This window comes from Lepisosteus platostomus, chromosome 13 (assembly GCF_059453375.1).
Source record: "Lepisosteus platostomus isolate fLepPlt1 chromosome 13, fLepPlt1.hap1, whole genome shotgun sequence".
NCBI lineage: Eukaryota > Metazoa > Chordata > Actinopteri > Semionotiformes > Lepisosteidae > Lepisosteus > Lepisosteus platostomus.
Window position 1 is genome coordinate 10,283,478 of NC_142623.1, and position 20,598 is coordinate 10,304,075.

Consider the following 20,598-nt stretch of genomic DNA (forward strand, 5'->3'; position numbering starts at 1 on the left):
TCCTACACTTACTCCTGCCATCCTCTGACCTGCTTGGCAAAGCCTGTCACCTAGCTCAGCATGTCAGACACATGACAGGGGATACAGATTGTTTTGGCTTGTCTGGGAATGTTTCTAAATTTAAATGCTGGGCATCAGCACTGTACAGCCCTGTATCTGCTGATATTCCGTGTGACCTGAAATTTTCCAACATAGAAATGCTTTTCAGATGTGCTTGGATCACACATTTAATTTAGCTTTTAAAAGAAATGTATGATTTTAATAGACCTCCTTTAATTTTTTATTTCAGTATTTACTGCATTTTATCTACTACAATCTCTCTAACCAGTGCAATACTTTTACATTTAATGCAATGAGCTGTCAAACAGCTTCTGTCTTATCTCCACTGGTCCCTGGGAACCCATCTTCTGGATTTTCTGAGATGTTAAATGCTTTATAAAGGCTAGAAATGAGGGTCATCCTTCCTGCCCCAATCTCTTTGTTGCTTCCGATTCATCAGTCCCAGATTGATCTTATCTATTCATATCTGTGAGCTTCAACATTTTTGCAGATGATGTAGTTCTGATGTAAGTGGGTCAGGAAATACACCGCCTTTATTTCATACTACAGCCCCTCCCCCCCCCATCCAGTCACACTACTGTAGAACAGCAATCACCCTTTCATTTTTTATAAAGTATTACATATGAAAATGTAGAAATATAAAATGATGAACTTGTACCTTGTAAAATGCATTAAATTATCGTATAATCACCACCCATCCATCTTCTAACCACTTTATCTAATTCAGAGTCATGGGGGAACCAGAGCCTACCTCAGCAAGCAGCGGGCACAAGGCAGGATACACCCTGGACAGGACACCAGTCCATCACTGGACACACACAAACATGCTCATACTTGCTCATCTTCACATTGAATAGAAATTCCTGAAGCTTTGCTGTATTTGTGGATATTCCTTTTCCAGCTGACATTGAAATAATGAATAGGACACCTTTAAGCGTAGGAAACGAGGTTGCTTAAAGCCTATTGATTCATACACCAGTTTTGAGAATTAGCTCTTTCATCCAGTGCCATCTGGGCAAAATCTCTCAGGGCTTAAGTGTCAGTCAGATCTTCATTAGTATGGTGGCCTGGTTCGTTATTAGACACACATGTGGTGCAGGTGACTTGTTTTAAGTGCTCCTAGTCTGCATGAAAGGATCAATTTTAACCTCTGGCTATGTATCTTCTTAGCATAGACCAGAATACAGAACTAATACATTAGATCTTTTACAGTTTCATGGTGTAGTGCCAAGCAGACATCTCCCTTTAAGGGTTTTTCTGTAATATACTTTTTTTCTTGGTATCAATAACGCTCCACAATTTCACACTTACCAGACTGAGACATTTGTGAGCCCTGCAAAAAAAGTTACTAGCACTCAGCTTGAGCCTTATGGCTTATACATGACCAGAATAAACACTGTCTATAGCTACAGTAATTGTGACCAGGATTCATCACATGGCAGTGCATGACTTAGCTGCAAACAGCTCAGCTGTTTAAGAATCAATATTACAATTAAGGTATATTAACATACCATAGTGGATTTAATTCCAACTCCGCTCAATGTCCTATATCAGCTTGTTTTCTGCTCTTCGGGTGCTGCTACTTTTCCAAGGTTTTGTTAACCTGCAGAAACTGTCCGGAGAGGAGCTGGAACACCTTTGAAGAAACCTGATGCTTTCTTAGATAACAAATTGGCTTGAGATCGAAAGTAGAATGAAAATCGGGAGATTGTCTGGAGTTGCCCATCCCTGAAATAATGTCTGTTACAAGCAATAACCTCGCAGACAGAAATAAAGACACCAGCCCCATACAACAACCCGGCTAAGAAGCACAGCAGAAGCTAATGCAATCAATTTGAGCTTTTTGGAATTTTATTTTCAAGTGACACAGTAAGTGGAAAACAATGACAATTAGCATTGCTCAGTGACAAGACGCCTGGCACACAATGGAAACATCACAACATATAGCAGCCGAGGTGAGCCCATGTTTTCAGTCCATACTCTCGCTGCCAGGGCCTGGGGATGCGAAGGTGATCAAGCCCTTAAGAACTCGAGGAGAAAGTCCAGAACCTCTCACTGCGCCTTCACGTACGTACGTGTGCTAACTACATCTCCCATCGTCAGGGTCTGCAGGGCAAAGCACAGAGCAGGCGAGTCAAGGCATGACTTCAGGATCAGGCACTTGCACATATTGTGCCTTCTTTCACAGAGATGTCACTTTAAATCCACCTCTAAATTCTTCCCATGCTCTATATTCCAGAAAAAACACCAAGGATTTGTTTTTTGCTACTTATGTAACTTACATAAACTGCTACCACAGACTAAAACGGTTTTGAAATGAATCATGAATGGTGCTATATAAAAACCTATTACATCATCATCTGAAGACACTTTGATCTACATAAAATTGCTAAACAGCCCCAAGGTTTAATGTTTTGCAAACAGCACTCGTGTTATAACAGCAATTAGCATTACTGACTTTTTTCCATTTCCAAAAAATGTCACTAATGATTACAATTCAGGGTTTTATTAGGACTGTGGGCAAAGCAGCATAACTTTAAAAATAATTCTTCATTTTGCTGTGCTGGGTTAACATAACTATGGAAGATATCTATGGTCAGAAAAACCACATGACACCACACAATATAGAATGCATTATGACATTTAGTATAGTTGTATCCTCTGCCACAAAGTCCTGTCTCAATGTGTTGGTTCACAAAAACACCAAAGTCCATTTTGGATGCATGGCATGTGAATATACAGGTCTCACCTACTGGTTGGACTGCCTACAATTTCATAATCTTAAACAAGAATTACTCCACAGTCCACTCCCACTGACTTCTGGTGTCTGACTGCTCAGTCTTGCCAATGGAAGGTCTAGAAGATTGTTAGGAGCAGGTAGTACTTCCTAACAGTAAAATATAATCTATGTGGGGATTGTGATGGATATAAGAAAATATTTGAATTAAACACAAAATTTGAAAATGACAAAGCCACTGCTTTACTAATGAGCACTGCTATGTGGCTAAATACTGTAGGTTTACCAGTTAAAGTGAGGATTACTGACCAGTACGAGCTGGTTTCCATTGACTTCCCTCACGAGCGAGGTCTCCTTGTCCTCCCACTTCTGAACATGAACCAGCTTCCCTCCATCCACTGTTACTAACGACTGCAGAAAGAGGAAGAGGAACCATGATCACCTTAACACAGAATCGCAGGGATCGGGGCTCCACGTGTTTCTCCAGGTCTGAGCTCTGCTATTCTGTTCACTCATAAACATGCAAAGGTGACACTGACTGTAGCGAGAGAATTCAGAACTCCCGTTGTCAACGAAAGCCAAACCCCTTCCCTGTGTTTGCGGAATCTGGAATTGAAAAAGGATGTCTGCTACTGGAAAAGTATTTTTGCTTTTCATGTTAATAAAGATATTTAAACATTACCTTGTACAACCCACATGGAACAATTTCCCTTGAGATAACACTGACGCATACTATAGTGAAAGGGAATGACTCATACGGTGGTCAGAACTACCATTAAATGAGGCGCTCCTAGCGGCAATATTGGGTTTCTTTAATGTTAATCCAGGGCTAATCAACTTCTAAAACACAAATAGTTTTGTTGCAACCAGCAATTTAATACATAGAGCCTGCTGATTATCATTTAATTAGCTGGATGCATCACAGCACTGCAGTGGACAAGACTGGAATGAATGAGTGAAGTCAAGAGTAAATGTTTGCCAGATGTTGTAATGGCTACAGACACCCCCTGTCAACTTCTTGACGCTTTGATCCTTTCAAAAGTGATTCCAAACATTCCCAAATCTGTGCAATACTAAACACTACACTAAGGTAAAACAAAATTATCTTAGGATTGATTTAATCCCCCACCACCAACTCCTACTGTAAAATAAATTCCCGTCTTGACAATCCCTATACTTAATGAGCAAAGCATCCTCCTAAATGAAGAAGTTTTAAATGAAGAAGTGACATCCTGATGCACTGCTGTCACATGAAAAAATAGCTTTTGGTCAAATGGAAAAAAATCATTCACTTTTTGGTTACTTACTGTACATGTTCAGGAACCTGTTTTTATCCAAGTTATTACAGGAAGTAACTCTTCAGGGGCAAAAGAGATCAAAGCATTTAACCAAGTAATTTCACTTTTCATTCAATCATTCCAAAACCAGCTTTTCTATCAGGATGTCAGTTGTAGTTTTATATCGATAACCGAGTCCCAAGAGACCATATGATAGTTAATAGCGCTGATTTGAAGTTAAATGTGTGCGAGACAGTCACACCAGTGCTTCTGTTTACAATTCTCAAACCAACTGACACACTCATTAGCACTACCACTCACAAAACGAAATGCGTTTGGAAAATCCTTCTGAAATGCTAAAACCAATGCTACAAATGACCTTCTCCTTAGAATCGGCATTAAACTAAACGCCCCTCCCCCCAATGGTTTAGAGAAATGAAGGTTAACAATCAGCCTGGCCAGAGCCAGGAAACCAGGAGATGGAAGATTTACCTTGACCTTCCTGTCGTCGGCTGTGGTCTCGTCAAACTCTTCGCCCAGCTTGAACTTGATCTCGGTGTTTTTGAACGTGCTCTGCGTTCTCACGATGACCGTGTCTCCGTCCACGGAGATGATGGTGGTGGGTTTGGTCATGCTGCCAACTTGCCTGGTGGCAAAGCCCACCCCTGCGAGACAATTCGGACCCATCGGTCAAAGCCACAAGTGCAGAAAGCATAGTACATTTTTGACCATTTAAGAAAGTAGCCGATTCAAATAAGAGGTCTTGGGCCTTGAGAAATTGCAAACAGTTATCTATAAAATGAATTAAAATAAGGAATAACAGCAGGTATTTGGAATCTAAAGGCAGAGGGAAGTAAGAGCAGAATTGCTCACTTTACAGAGCTGTTAAGATGTAGGAGTGCGATACTGGGACTAGATGGCAGCAGTTTGGTAGTGCAGGGCTTCCCAGTCCTTTCCTGTCCTCCAGCGCAGCAGTCCATTAGGACTTGCATGTCTCCATCCCAAGTCTTGTAACGCCCCAGTCCCGCTTATCACCAGTGGCTTGAGAGAGAGACCCTGAGATGATGAGATTTACCGACCTACACCGCAATGAAGACTGTAGAAAACTGACTGAAAAATGAACAAGCTCGTTCTAACACAGTTCACACAATCTACTGCACCTACCCTGGCTAAAGGACTCATTTATTACAGCAACAAGCTTTGCTGTCTGTAATCATCTCTGTATCTTCTGATAAAACCTACTGCTTTCGCACGTTCACCCAATCCCTCTTCTGGGTCTTACTTTTATCCTTCATGGACTTTATTCTTGCTGGTAATAACTTGCATTTTTACATCCCCACATTCCAACCAGAAGGATCCCACAGAGTTTTACATATTGGATTTTAAAGGCAAATCATTTAACGCTGTAACAAAACATGAAATGAGTATTTTAGATAGCTTGTTTTGTGCCGGGGTTGTCAAAATGGTCTTAAAATAACCATGTGTAATCGATAATGTTTTGAATCAGAGATGGGCAGCGCCAGCCCCCCATGGTTTCAGGGTCTTCTAGTTTTCAATCTGCAATATTAACTACTTGAACCAACTGTTAGGAAAATCCATTGCATAAGGAATTTGTCCTTTCACATACCCCAGCTTGCTCTCCATGAGACACACAGACAGGGAGAGAAGCTTGGGGTCAGAACACAGGGTCAGCCATTTATACGGCGCCCCTGGAGCAGTTGGGGTTAAGTGCCTTGCTCAGAGGCCCAACAGAGTAGGATTCCTCTGCCGGCCACAGGTGCAGATCCTTAGCCACAGAGCCACCACACCGCCCCAGGATTAATCCTAAATCCAGCATTGCTGGAAGGTCATTCTTGCTATGGACTGCTGTCCCATTAAGAAGAGAAGCTCTCCATTTGGCATAGTGTGGTTCAAACCGGGATGAGCTCCGGCATGGATCTCACCGTTTTGTTGCCCACTGAGCCCGAGAAGCTACAACAATTTGTATCAAGGCCTGAACGAGCTAGCTGTTGAAAACAAATGTAGAGATGTCTGAATATGCCCCTGCATATATCATTACCAAACCAGTCCAACTGCTACTGCTGTGGGTTTTTTTTACCCATCTGGTCTTGTTTTTTTTTCCCACAAGAAAAAAATACAATGATGATCCTCTCGTTTGCATGTTTGATCAGGTTCATTCCCTTTTTGCAGCGGAGTATCAGTACAGCAGGTCAAGCAGCTTGTTCACGAAGCAGAATTTGCACATGTTCCAGCAGAGCCCCTGTCTGATCGTTCCCTCTTGTCTAGTTGAATATATAGATCTAATGAATGTCCTGGTTATTGAATAGTGGGTATATTTTTCTTCTGACAAAGCCTCATTGCAAAATAGTTAAAGAACAATACTGGTAAAACAGCACAGACTTCCATCCAGCATCTTGAGTTTGTATAGTCAAGAAACCACACTGAAACTATAGGGGTGGTTTTCATGCAATATTTCAATGTAGTACTAGCACATAAACAGGCAAAAAAACAAACAAGCTCTTTAGCCTTCAACAGAGGAGAATTGGAAGAAATGTTATCAAAAACTTGGAAAAAAAAAGCTGGCTACCATCTTCCAATCAGTTAGCTACTAGCAAACTATCTATGGGTGTTGTCTTCCTGGCAGGACCTCTTCCAGGATGGGGGTGCTAGCCCAGCCCTTGGCAGGGCAAACACACATAGCGAGGGTTTAGCAATGCTAATTAATCTAACGAACAAGTCTTTGGAGAGTGCAAACTGGAGCACTCAAAAAACAAAAGTCAAACCAGGGGAGAGCATGCAAACTCCCACCTGGAACTGAACCCACGTTTCAAGAGCAGTGAGGGAGCAGCACCAGCCACCACACTGCCAGGCTGTGCACATCCCAAGGGCACAAAGCTGAACTCATGATGGGAAGGATCAGCCCATATCCAACTCCAGCGTTTCGTGCAAACAGTGAAAGAAACAGTACCTTTCATCCAATTGGAAGGTTTACTATATCCAAATACAGTAAAACTTACACACATAAATTTCCCCCATCCCGATCTGCTCTCCCCACAGAGCTGCCTACTGTTTTGAAGTTTTATTTTTGTGCATGTCGATGGTCTCAGCTCCTTTCCCAGCAGGGTATTTCAATTGTTTCAGCACAGAGCCGAGTTAATGACAGACAACCACAATTTTCCGAATATAGACAACTTACTCGGAACAAATCTCAAAATAACTTTAATTTCATATCAGGGATCTAGTGGATTAACTTGTGCCACACAGGAAGGCGCGGCGGCTTCTGAATAATAGACCTGCTGGCAGGATCTTACAATCTGTTTTCAGAAGGTATTGTTTGTGGCAATAACCACAGTGGTAATTAAGAGTCTAAGCAGAGACACAGACACCAAATTAGAAAAAGCACAAGCTTCCATAGAAAGGAGTAAAATAACTGGATAAGACACAAACTGACATTTTGCTCTGAAGGACACTGTACAGTTATAACAGATTAGCCTGTATGTTGAAATTTTTTTAGCACAACCCAGGAAATGGAGCCATATAGTAATGGGCACTCTATTCCACACCCAGGATGCAAGGCAATGGCTAAACATTTGGCCAGGAGTCACTGAGGACAGTCTGGTCATGACCTCAGCCATACACAGAGCCAATCAGAAATGGCGACCTTGTCTACACATGGTCTCTTGCAAAAGGCAAAGGGGTGGCGCCATCAAATATTAACTCTGCTGGAGTGTTGCCAGAGCAAGGTGTGGCTACAGTGCAAATGATCATTCCAAAAACTGGACGTCTGCACACTTGACCTTACTCTGTGTAAATAACACAACTGGGCGGAGTCTAGATTAATATCGATAGCGTGGAGAACTTCATCCTGTTGCATGCACAAGGGGCATTTATCTGCTAATTAAGCAACCATTTGACACCTTATACTGTAAAAGCCACCATCAATTACTGCCCAATTGAAACTCTGCTAGATATTAATGGGGCAGTTAACGGCATATTGGCGGACAAAGCTTAAAAAAAAAATATCAGACCGGGTCAATGTTAAATTTGGGTTCCTGGAAGACAATTCACCATGTTTATATGTGAAAACAAATGCATGAGGTCACACTGGAAGAGGTGTTAGTGGGGCCAGCAGGGGGCGCTCACCCTGTGGTCCATGTGGGTCCTAATGCCCCAGTATAGTGATGGGGACACTATACTGTAAACAGGCGCTGTCGTTCGGATGAGACGTAAAACCGAGGTCCTGACTCTCTGTGGTCATTAAAAATCCCAGGGCTCTTCTCGAAAAGAGTAGGGGTGTACCCCGGTGTCCTGGCCAAATTTCCAATTGGCCCTTACTAATCATGGCCTCCTAATAATCCCCCTCTATGAATTGGCTACATTACTCTGCTCTCCTCCCCACTGATAGCTGATGTGTGGTGAGCGTTCTGGCGCACTATGGCTGCCGTCGCATCATCCAGGTGGATGCTGCACATTGGTGGTGGTGGAGGGGAGTCCCCATTACCTGTAAAGCGCTTTGAGTGGAGTGTCCAGAAAAGCGCTATATAAGTGTAAGCAATTATTATTATTATTATTATTATTATTATTATTACACTGTAAAACTCACTAGTAATGTGCATGCAAGAGCTCCTGCCTTTTGATGAACGTGCAGTTTTAAAGCTGCAGGAAGACGTTCTTCAAAAACTGTGGCTCAGACACCACTTGCACATTCAGCACTTCTGCTCTGGTAGCGTTATGAGTCTGGTCATCAGAAGATGCAAAGGTGTTGAACTTTAACATTAAGGCAGAATTGGATAAATGAAACACAGACCTTAGCTGCACATACTGTATGCAGGGTGTACTCAAGACCAAAACCAGCTTTTCTGATGAAGCTGACCCATTCATTGGGATACAATAACCAGCTGCATGAGAGTCTTGGGTTGAAAAGCAGCTGGCAGTAAAATGAGATACGGGGAGGTTTGCTTGTTCGGTTTGTAAACGTGTTAATGGCCAAATGACTTTTTATGGTGTTGTTGGATCCACACCTTGAGGGTTTTGCAATGTCATGCAGACCTGTCAGGGTGTTCTCAAACCCCCCTGAGAACTGCTCAGGCCACCACTAATTTCAGCACAGGTTTTCTGCTGTGGCTTTTAAGTGCATCGTTTCTCCCAACATAACCCATTAATGGACAATGACCATCCTGCAAGAATCTTCAGTCTCACTCAAGATAACAACAGCATCTTCTTAAAGTTAAAAGGCAACTCCACCAAACATGTATGATCAGGTTAAAATATCATTTTTATTCCAGTCAGTTTGCAGTGTATAAGCTGCATTTTACTTTTGTCTCTTTTAGGCCATGAGCGGCACCATACCTGTAGCTGTGAAAACTCAGAAATCCGATTTGACCGCAAATACTTACCAAATAACCCGCTGTTGAAGAAAAGGAGGTGTGAAAGCACTTGGAAAGGAACACACAAAGACTAACGAGAGGCAAATAAAGTAAGCACACTCATCTATCAGCTCATGTAAAACAAACTTGTCGTTCCACTTCAACAAAATGCACTGTTGGCACTTCGGCTCTTAAAGATACTATATTACTTACTGCATTACTCATCCGTCGCAGACTGTCAAATCATTTACACAGGCATTAAAGGATGGCCACACACTGGAAAGTATCAGAAAGGCTGTGTGAGAGCACATGAAGAAAATAAGGGCATTCCGAGACCAAGCCCAGGTTGTTTCAGTGCAGATAAGAAACTAAACGCATTTCATTTAACAAGTAACAGGATGAAGGGATATCTGGCTTCCGAGCAAAGAACCGGCACTATTTCTGTACGAGGTAAATACACCCCACCTGCTTTTTAAAAAAGGGAGGGGGTGGGAAAGCATGAAATGAGGGTCAAATCAAACAAGGCAAAACGTAGAAATAAATGTCTTCCCCCTCAGAACTAGTTCACTTCAACCGCACAAAAAAAGGACAAGCCAAGGACATGAGTGGGTTAAACTCTAACTGGACTCGCATGCTGAACCAGCCCGATTCTGACCTCTGGGGCACGCAGCATGGGAAACTGAGGTGTGCCACATGACATAACGCTCAGCAGCACCACTGCATTGAACATGTAGCAGCACATGTCCTGCTCTCAAGAGTAGAGGAACGTGTCCAGACCGTAGCCTGGGGGAGGGAAAAGGTGGGGCAGCTGTTCAGCTCCCCGTTAATGTGCTGAAACACTTCTTCCTCAGATGAATGGGCCCCCCCCCCCCCCTTTGTAAATCAGCACTATTTGAAGTGCATGCCGGAGGACCGAGAGGACTGAATTTTGCACACCCAGCTTGCCACTTCAGACATGCTCTCTGCTTTGGAAAGTGCACACGTACATACGGGTGCCCAATGTCCACCTCTCAAACATAACCTCCTAATTCAACAGAGAGTGGTGCTGCATCACGTCATGGTTTGCATGTCTGCAAAATGTTAATAGAAATGGGGAGATTCCTTTAAGACTCATCTCCGTAAAAATGGGAATTTTACAGCAGTATTTCTTTCATCTACCTCACAGCAGGCAGTGCTTCATTTATCTCCCATTTATCCGTGATGGGTAAAATGCTTACATTCTTATGGCTGGCAATGTAAACCGATCTTTCCCCTATTGGCTGCCTGTGCTTCTCCATTAAATTCCATCACCAGCTCTTGATTTTACCTCGCAAATACCAAAGATCACCTTTGTGTTCGCCTTACCAATTTTGGCAGATTGTGTCGGGCTCGTGGGTGGCTCAGCAAGAGTTAAAATGGCAGCAGTTTTGACAGCACCTGCGCCTGGCTGAATCATCCGACTGCAAGACGTGCATTATGCATGAAAGATGAATTCCAATAAAACGGAGGACTGCCGCTTTGCCCTAGGTCTCTCCTGATTCACTCACCAATGGCTTTCATGTAGTCATCAAAGTTCTTGCTCTCCTGCAGATTCCAGGTTCCGACGAAAGCCTCAACCATGATGACTGGAGGGTCAGCGAGCAGTCTGCGTGGAGGAAAGAAGATAGCTGTGTCAAACACCGACAGGGAGAATGTGTGACAGAGCAGCAGCAGCAGTAGCGCAGGACTCTCGCCTTTCTACTGGAAGGTTTTATATCAGCAGTCTGTGATGTCAGAGAAGCAGAGAGGGGGTGTGGGAGAGGGAGAGAGGGAGAGAGACGGGACGACTGGGGATCAAGCGCCGAGAGCGGCGAGGGAATGGGATTGGGAGGAAAAACGGGAAACAGACAAAGAATTTGTCTGCGGGGTGGGGGAGGAGTGGAATAACGCGAGGGGCCAGCGGGAATAATGAAATGTAAAGACTGAGACGGCGGGAGCGAAGGGGAGGAGGGGGGGATTCAGGGCAGGGACGAGCGAGTTTGCAGATGCGCAGGCTGGCTCCGCTGCGAATCGATTTGGAAGAGGTCAATGGGACCATCAAGTGCACGGCCTTGCCCGACGACAGGCCCCTTCCCCCCATCTCTGAGCACACAAGGGGGCCCGTCAGAAGCAGAGTGCGTCTAACAGCTGCTCAACAATGCCAATGCTCCACATCGTCTATCAGGAGAACTGCTAAACCTTCTGGTAGCACACTTTTGCATAAAACGTCTTCATGCACAACGGGATAATTTTAAATAAAGGATTTTATCAATGCAATGGTGTTCATGTCTCGGAAATTAAAACGCCTTTTCCCTTAAACGCAAGACAGGAGTAAGACGGTAGCTAACACTCAGAAGACAGATTATATCTGAGCATCCTCCTCCAGTTATGCAGATAGTATTCTCGTTATTCACGACACACGTTAATGCTTAAGGCAAGAAATAACAACGCTACACCCTTTAAAAACAATAGAGCTCCGTGTGCCCTTAGACTGTAGTAAAGTGTAAAAATGAAAATCAAGGAAGCGAATTAAAAGTTCTAATATTAAGGACCTACCGAAGAACCCCTACAAGACAAAAGGTTTATATTGAAAGGTTGGCAGACTTTCACCCAAACTTGTTTTAATACCGTTAAGCACATATCAACCAGGCACAAAAAATGCTCTCAAGATAGATCTCGCATAGATTTAACAAACGAGCGCTTTGTACTTCCGTTCTCGGGAACGCACGATTTTTCCTCATGATCTACATATAAAGTTTTACAAGTCACACCAAGACAAAACATGCACCCAGCCTATGAGTGCTTTCTTTCGGACTCCCCTGGCTTGTGGAAAGATCTGAAGCATTTTCATTCACGGGGTGACAGGAGAAATGTTTACAATCATCCATAGCAAAAGCATTAAATGCACCGACAAAACCGCTCATAAACACGCAGGACCAAGGGCTCCTTTTAAACCACGCGGTAATGAGCGAAGAGATACTCGCACGCAGTCCCCGCCAGTATTTTGGGCATCGTGGAAAGCTTGGAAAAATGCGTGTGAATTTCGCACGAGGTGCGGTGAAGCTACAGACTTCTAGGAGACACTGAATTGGATACGACACCAGAATTTTTTTAAAAAAGTAAAATGAGAAATTACGGTTGGAAAGTAAATTAGCTACCTCTGATTTAGCTGACACTGTTTAATCCGACCGGTGTCAATCCTTATGGGATTCGGCTAACGGCCCACTCTAACTGCCGTTTCGATTTTCTGCTGGGGAAATTGCAGCGATCCCTGACGCCTAAATTTACTACTGCGCGCCGTACCGCCCCCTGCTAACCCTGTATATATGCCTGTCCGTACGTAATGACGTATTAGAAAGATTTACCAATCAGAGTCCACGTTATGCTGTTTATGCGTCATGACGCAGCGATATTTCTCTTCCGTGCACGTGGCATATAGTTGGGTGTCGCTCGCAAGGGTTTGGGTAGTGTAGTTACGGTTTTGTGCAGCAAAGGTTTGTTGGTCAGTGTAACGTATAAGTTTACACGTGTTTTTTTTTTGTCGAGATACCCTTTATAACTTTTGTCTGAGTTAAACATAGAGACAAACTGTGTTGAAGGTGGATTCGTTAAAGTCAGTCCTATTTAACTAATTAATATAGTGAATTAGTTTGTAATTGGTTGAGAGATAAAGGTGAAAAACAAAACTGCCAGCCTGTTGGGAAAGCGCGCTAATGCACGAGATCGCGCGCTAGAACGTCATGTGACGACGGACGGACACTGCATCGCGTTTGGAAGCCGCTGTGGGGTTTTGAGTCATTGCGCCAAAACAAGACAAATACCTGAAAACTGATTTTATCTTTATCTTTGATCGAGACGTTTTCCAAGTTTGGGCACGCCTTTGTTGGGTACATAATGTCCATCTCTTAATTGAGCAACAATAACAAAATGTAAAATACACCGATGGAACAGGCAGGTGCAAAGCAAGAAAACACAAGGGGCCGCATGCCGTGAGCAGCCTACAGTTTGATAACGGGCCTGATTTCCACATTAAATAGCAACACGACAATTACAAGATGTTCTTTGGCCTGTTTTTTGAAAATGCATGTGAAAGTATATGAACTGTGCCATGACGTGTGGTGTGCACAGCAACAGGCTTGACATGACCTATTCTATACTTTTTCACAGTTCCATAATAGTAGAAAAAAAGTTCAGTACTGTTTTTTACTAAGTGTAATGTACAGTATATGCAATAGCAATTTGAATGAGACTGAAAGTAGAACAATTGTGAAAATAAGAGTTATAGGCAGTACCACATTACATAACATTGCACAGTACCACACTTCAATACAGTTAGCAAAGGCTTTCTTCCTCAGCTTAGTCAGCGTTTGTTGAGACAAAATGATACTGGTGCTTTTATTACCACAAAAATAGTATAGTTGCAAACTGCATGCTTATTTGAAGCTGAAGTCCACCCATCTCTTCTGGATCGAGATCTCTGAATTAGAAAATCTTCACTCTTGCTCTGGCGTTTTAGAAGTCGCTCCTCCTTTTTGAACAAATGCAGAAAGCTGTGCTTCATCCACCTGGTTTTGAAAACATTGAAAGTGCAATAGAAGAAGAAAAAAGCTCAAGGCTTTTCTGTCTTCGTAATGCTGAGTCAAAGTTTATTCATACCTGTTGCTAAACATGATGTAAAACACTGCAGTGAAATATAATAAAATCTCCCAATTTAAGGCTGTTTATTGGGCACTTCAGGTGTTAAAGTACAACCACAGCCCAGTTTTTCCAACCTTCTACAAAATCTTACGCCACCAATCTGACACCTTACCCAGCCTATGTTTACATTGGAACTGGAGGTCAAAAGTGAAAGGTCCTGCTGTTCAAACCCCTGTATGCAAAGCTGAACCTCTGACAGCCCTGCTCCAGATTCAGCCATGTGTTGCTACATTCTTAACAGAAGGCAGGCCAGGTGGCAGCCAGGCTGCAACTTTTCAACATTGCTTGACGCTTTGCACTGACGTGACTCCCACGTGGTAGACTGGGATCCCAACGTGCTTGCATCCCCTTCGCATGGAAGCCTTGGAAGCTGCTCCAGTTTGTGAAGGTAAAGGAAGACCAGGATGCCTTCTTCATCCCATCTGAGCAAGCTGCAAGAAGACATGCCTAAACCAGCCTTCTTTATTCCATTTGAATGAGAAGCACGTACAGTATACATGCCTAGACTAGAAAGAGTGGACAGGCTTCAGAGAATCTGCCATCTGATACATAAGCTTGTTTCCACAGTGCATCAGAGAAGAATACACTGTCTTGGTCAAGCAATGTACCCATATCCCCCAAAGCATCTGCCAGCACCTAACTGCAGAAGACTTGAACTCTGGTAACACAAGTAATGAACTTAAGTTGCTTAGTTACATTAGCCTTCCAGGTGTGATCTTGGATGATTTCTAGCAGGAAGCATCTTACTGGAAGTTGCAAGGGAAGAAGAAAAGGTTAGTTCCACACTGAAAAGTAGGATGAAGAAACGCAATGTTTCATCTGTTGAACCTTCTTTATCTGGTTACTCGGCAAATGCACTGACGTAGCTCCCCTCTCTTAACATCGTCCTGCAGCTGCTTCTTCATCAGTGGGGTTTAAGAGGTAAGTATCAAAGCCCCAACCATGCTTTCAGAGGCACACACACTGGTTGAAATGCGTTCCAATTATCTAGCAACACTTGGGCCAAAATCAAGCAGCCAGCTGAAAGACAATAACACATTTCCTGGGCAGATGACTGTGGGCACTTAAGCAATTGTTAAATTCCCTTAACATGTCAAGGGCTACAGCTTCAAATGTATGCAAGTATTGAGCTGTTGCTCAGTTGGTTTTTAAGAATGAGACCAATCTGTTGTGGAAAACTGTATCTAGTCAATTCTACCTGGCAAGCTGCAGCTGCTGTGATTCTTACGAAGACACGCAGACAGAACATGGACGTGTGAGTCGAGTCACAGTGTATTTACAGATTTGTGCAATGGGGTTGATTTGACTTTTGAGTAATCCTCTGGAGGTCAGCATCTCAATACCTTTGAACAAACAGCACACAACACACATGCTGCTCAGCTTTTGCTGTAGCATAATTCTCTGCTCCCTGTGCAAGTGCTTGGAACTGGGGCATCTAAAGACATGGTGTTGGCAGAGTACAAGCTGCATAACCAGCACATGAAGTTTAGATATCAAATAGGTGTTAGAGAATTGGAATGAAAAATATATGAGCGAGATGTAAGAGGTTTTTTACTTTCTTTAACTAGACAGTATTGGGTAGCAATTAAAGGTCAGCAAAATACTCAGATATGTTGAGAGTATAGAAGTACACAATGCATTAGCTAGTCCTCTCTTTGGTGACCACATTAGTAGAAAGATATTGTTGTAGAGGTTGTGTAATGGGACCTAATTCAGGTACTCAAAATTCTAAAAGGTCCTGATCAAGACAACATGGAGACCCTATTTCAAAATCAACAACAGCCCAAGGAGCCTGGGACACAGGTAGCGTTTAAGTTGATGAGCATTTAAAGGCAGGAAACAGTCATCTTCCCTTAACACATTATTGTGAGAAACTAGAGTCATCTTGTAGAGTTGGTAGAAATCGCAGATCGTTTGCCACTAGTATTCAAATGAGCAAAGCTAGGTAAAAGTCCTCTTCTAATTTTTCATGTTTGTATTACTCTTCTTAAACATTGCTCTGATTGTGTTGTTTGAATGGTATTGGAAGTGTCTGCATTTCAGTGTCAGTTCTGCTTTCACACAACCTATATTTAAATTAACATTGGACATGAGTTGCAATTGACAGAGACATTGGACATCAATAAGACAAATTACCTACAAGCATGCTCTGTGCGATGTAAATTCTCACTTAGCCTTTGAGAGTTATCATCAGCCCATTATTACAAACCACTGCAAATTATTTCAATCTTAATGCAATGTCTCATGCTAAACCTCAAGGTCTCAACCTAAACCTGTCTTAATATTATTTCTATTGTTCTACACAAGAACTGTCTTTATCCTTAATCCACATTCGTCCTTATTCCTGATATTCTTGTTCTTATACCTATGTTGTGTGAATTGTCATAAACTCATACACCAGATAGCATGAGCCATTTGCATTTAGATCTTCTTTTATTTCAGATTCTAATACACTAATACACTAATTTTCTTATCGGAATTCCTTATTTTTTACAAACTACTGTATTTCAGGGAGTATGACAGATTAGAAACATAGAACAGCTTAAGGCTCTGCTATGAGTAAGGGATTTAATGTGTAATTGTATACTGTACTTCAGCAATCAAGATATAAGAGGATACAATGTGACAAAAAAAATAAACATCATTAGCTTAGATGTTTTGAACCAAACTACCCACTACGTAACAGATGCCAAGTCCATCCTGGAGGCCAGCACAGTGAACTTCTGTAGATCATGAAGTTCAGGGATCTGTGAAAGATGAGACTTGAGAGCCCTTGCACCTGTCACATAGACATCTTATATGGCTGAAAACTAAAAACAGCTGCCAAAAAAACGGTTAGGCCCTTGCCTGCGGCCATGGCCATGCAAAGGCATTGATCACTCACAAAGCAGCTGTATGAGTCTAAAACTCCATTAAAAAACACACCAGCTATTGTGTGAAGCGCCTTCATATAATATACAGGTAGTAGACAAGAAAATAGGAAACGCCCATGTAAAGTCACTTAATAGGATGCTGGGCCACCAAATACAGCCTGTTATGCATGTGTGCATTGCAGCATAGAGTCTGCCAGCATGTAAAATTCTCCAGGAGGGGTGTGGCACCATTGTTGCATGAGAAAGCCAGTCAACACACACCTGATTGGTGGAGGTGTAAAATGCAGTCTGGCGCATCGTGCTGGAATATCTTGTAAATCCTGGATTAGGTGCAGATTGGATTGGTTGAAGGCCATGACATGTGGCTAACATCACCAAACCTTTCGGGTGGCCACACACGCTCTGCGGCTGGGGACATTGTCATCCTGGTAGACACCTCTCCCAGCAGGAAAGACATTCCACTACACTGTATGAAAATGAATCATTCAGCAACATTGAATGACAGTTAGCTAGGCTTGTCTCTAAGGGAAGGAGTGCACCCAAACCATGTCAGGAAATTGTGCCCACATTATAGAACCACAAGACCCATTCTCTGTTGGAACCAGGCACTCAGGGTTGTAGATTTCCTCTAAGCCTGCTGTTTCATGCACTTGTGTGTTTGTTGAGAACATTGATGATTCATCTGATCATATCTCACTTCTCCACTGTTCAGTAGTACTTAGGTAGGACCTCAAGGTGCAGTGCATAGCTGGTTTTTGAGTAGACCTGTGAGCCAATGATTGTATTATTAATCTAATTAAAGAAAAGGGGTACAATGAATTGGGAGCACAGGTAAGAAAGGCTGTGGAGATATAGTTAGGTGTAAAATTTTGGACACCACAATAAGAGGGAGTGCTTCTCTACAATCAGGCCCGAGACAAGTGACCGTATTTAGAAGGATCATGCAATGTTTTTTTGCTACCAAGGCATGCTCCTGCACCTGCATGTACTGTAGTATTTAGGTCCCGTTTACATTAAAACTATTCTGTACTGTGTAATGCTTCTTTGTCCTTTGCTACAGCTGCTGCACCCCACCAAACATCTCATTTTTATATCACCTGTATGCCCAATTAAGTCTAATTAACATAACAGAGTAAGTAAGATTCCTTTGAGATGTTCCCCTTGAGAGCACATGAAGCAATTCTCAATCTTCATGCATGAATGCCTTGGATTTCTGTAGCTTCCTAGAGCTACTTTTTATGGACCTTTTGTAACAAATGTCAAAAGGAAACCTCTTGCAAACTGCAATATAATTATTTAAAGTTTGTTTACATTGCTGTGTGCAAAACGTGCAAAGACCATTTGTTCTGTTTGATGCAGGATACTCAAGGCATTTTGAATATTGAGCCTTAAGAGTTTCACCTCAACAGCTTTCTCAGCCAGCAAAGTCATCGTACCCTTAAGTACTCTTTCACCCAGTCACACTGCACTGCTCACCTGATATACAAAGTAGGCCAAAGGTCAGTGTTTGTAAATCTTTGACCAGTGCAGAGACAGCTGCAGTTACAGTCTCAGTACCAGCCTCACACGTCACTGTACAAATTTGTCCTGCAGAGGGATTTAGGTCATAGAAATGCACAGAATACTTTGGCACAGACTGCTAGGTGGGGAGGGCAAAAATGAAATTTAATTTCCTATGAAAAATATAGATAATTGGATTCCTCTGTCATGGCATTATCGTTAAAGGTTTGAGGGTTTTGTTTTCAAATTCCAACTACAGTATAACTGCACCATTTGGTGAGGTGTACAGTATGTTCAATCCTGCATACATTACAGGATTGGTAGGATTGATTGACAGACTATGTACAAAGAACTGGTGTGGTTCTTATTTCATGTATGGATGTAGGGTGTCTGTGAAAATCTAGTCATGCCAAAATAAAAACAGAGATGGACACATTTTCCCCAATTCAGGGTGCACACCTCAAGTCCTGGAGGGTCAGAAAGTTTCTGTTTTTTTGCCATCTCAGGACATAATGAGTACTTAATTGAACTCATTATGTGATTAATTGGACAAGTTGAAGCATTTCCTTGTTATTAAGAGGCTGTATTTTTAAAGAGATTAGTCAAACCTAAAGAACAGAACAGCTCTGGATTTCCACAGTTGATGGTTTTCATCCTAGCAGAGTTATTTAATTGAACCCTTAATTGAAGTTGTAAACTGCTGAATTGAAACTGTTCAGATGTCAAGTAACTTTTAAGTTAAAGGGAGTCTTTCAGTACATTTAAGAGTTGAAAACATTTCGTGCGCTACTCCCATCTTGTGGATCTACTGCAGCATTGCAGACCTGTGTACAGTATGCCTGTAATGTGATATTTTAGCATTATTTCCTGGGATTCTAAAGTATCATTTGGAAAGTCTGGAAAGAGCACAAGCATTTTTCTTTTATTACAAGCAGCTCCTACTCCTACATGTTTCATGGGACGTTTTTGCTTATACAAAGCATAAAACAAGACAGTCTTAATAAGGCATACATGTGTCACAAAACGTTCTTAAGGACCCTATGCAGACAACACAATCCGGGGAGGAGTGAGGAAAACATGAGGAAAAAAGCATGCTGGAAGGGGCTGGAAGGAAAACAGGGTGCGCTGGTGTCCGGGGGAGGTGTGGCCGAGGCAAACAGTCCGAGGGATTCCGAGGCAAATCCATGAGTGTAGCAAAAGTCCAAGACCGGGTAATCCATCCTGACAGACAAACTGAGCTAAAAGCCGGAGAGGGATCCGGCGGAGGGACGGGGGAATAAAAGGGGGGTCACGGGACCGGACGCTCCCTAATCCCGGAATCAGAAGGTCAGGATGCCGTGATGAAGCCTGTGCCGTCGAATCACTCCCGGACACGCGGGTAGGCGGGCTTCCAGGCATCCATCTTCCAAAGCTGAGCCTAGATTGGCAGGAACATCTGGCTTTTATAGCACGGGGGGCTGGAACTGGAGGCATGTGCGGGAGATGAGTATAAGACAAGGAAGGGCTTAACGGCATCAATTTTCTAACAACTTCCAATACAGGGTCTCGGGGCAATGGACACAGCACACCTTCGGTTAAAACACAAGAGTTTGTTTAAGGCAAAAACCACAGACCTTGGTGTATCATCAGGCTTGAAAAATCGATTTTTATATTTCAGAAAAAAGACCAATATAAATCTCTCTTTTTGAGCAGGATTATAGAAAGTCATCTCTGACAGCAGTTTCCATCTAGGCTGGGATTTAGAATATCTTGTGGCAACAGCAGTTAGAGTCAAGTGACTCCTGGCGTTTGCTCAAATAGACAGGGAAACATTTGCCTAGACAGATTTTAATACAAGTCGCCAAGAGTGCACACCTGTGCACAAGAGATATTGTCTTGGTTTGAACTGGACCATATATCTGAACTATAATAGAACAATTGGAATCAAATAACCTCCTGAGATGGTTCTGAGACTTGCTTTAATTGCATTTTATCACAAAGCTGTCATTACAAAGTGCCACATTACCAGCGTGTTGTGGTAATATATTTATCTTATTAGAGGTATAATACATTTGTATCAGCCTCTGGGATATGTACAGTTCTCCCTTTTT

The 20,598-nt window shown here is 42.6% G+C and overlaps 1 protein-coding gene across 2 annotated transcripts; it reads right to left on the reverse strand.

The window, feature by feature from the left end:
• Window positions 1-1,889: 1,889 nt before the first annotated feature.
• On the reverse strand, window positions 1,890-12,732 carry fabp3 (fatty acid binding protein 3, muscle and heart). 2 transcript variants are annotated; one of them, XM_088603081.1, is made up of 5 exons: window positions 12,596-12,732; window positions 10,967-11,064; window positions 4,567-4,739; window positions 3,107-3,208; window positions 1,890-2,166 (listed from the first exon to the last, which is right to left on the reverse strand). In XM_088603081.1, exons 2-5 carry the CDS (start codon window positions 11,037-11,039, stop codon window positions 2,113-2,115), a joined length of 402 nt encoding a protein of 133 aa, XP_088459207.1. In that variant the 5' UTR covers window positions 11,040-11,064; window positions 12,596-12,732; the 3' UTR covers window positions 1,890-2,112. The 2 variants fall into 2 exon arrangements, with proteins under 2 accessions (XP_088459207.1, XP_088459206.1); XM_088603080.1 differs by lacking the exon at window positions 12,596-12,732 and having other exon boundaries at window positions 10,967-11,235.
• Between the last annotated feature and the right edge of the window lie 7,866 nt (window positions 12,733-20,598).

Excerpts from the sequence above, each read along its gene's own strand:
- fabp3 (XM_088603081.1), bottom strand. The coding sequence starts at position 11,039 with ATGGTTGAGGCTTTCGTCGGAACCTGGAATCTGCAGGAGAGCAAGAAC. Across the intron at positions 3,209-4,566 it reads CCGACGACAGGAAGGTCAAG|TCGTTAGTAACAGTGGATGG; the intron begins GTAAATCTTCCA and ends CTCTTTCTGCAG. Across the intron at positions 2,167-3,106 it reads ATGGAAACCAGCTCGTACTG|ACCCTGACGATGGGAGATGT; the intron begins GTCAGTAATCCT and ends TTTGCCCTGCAG.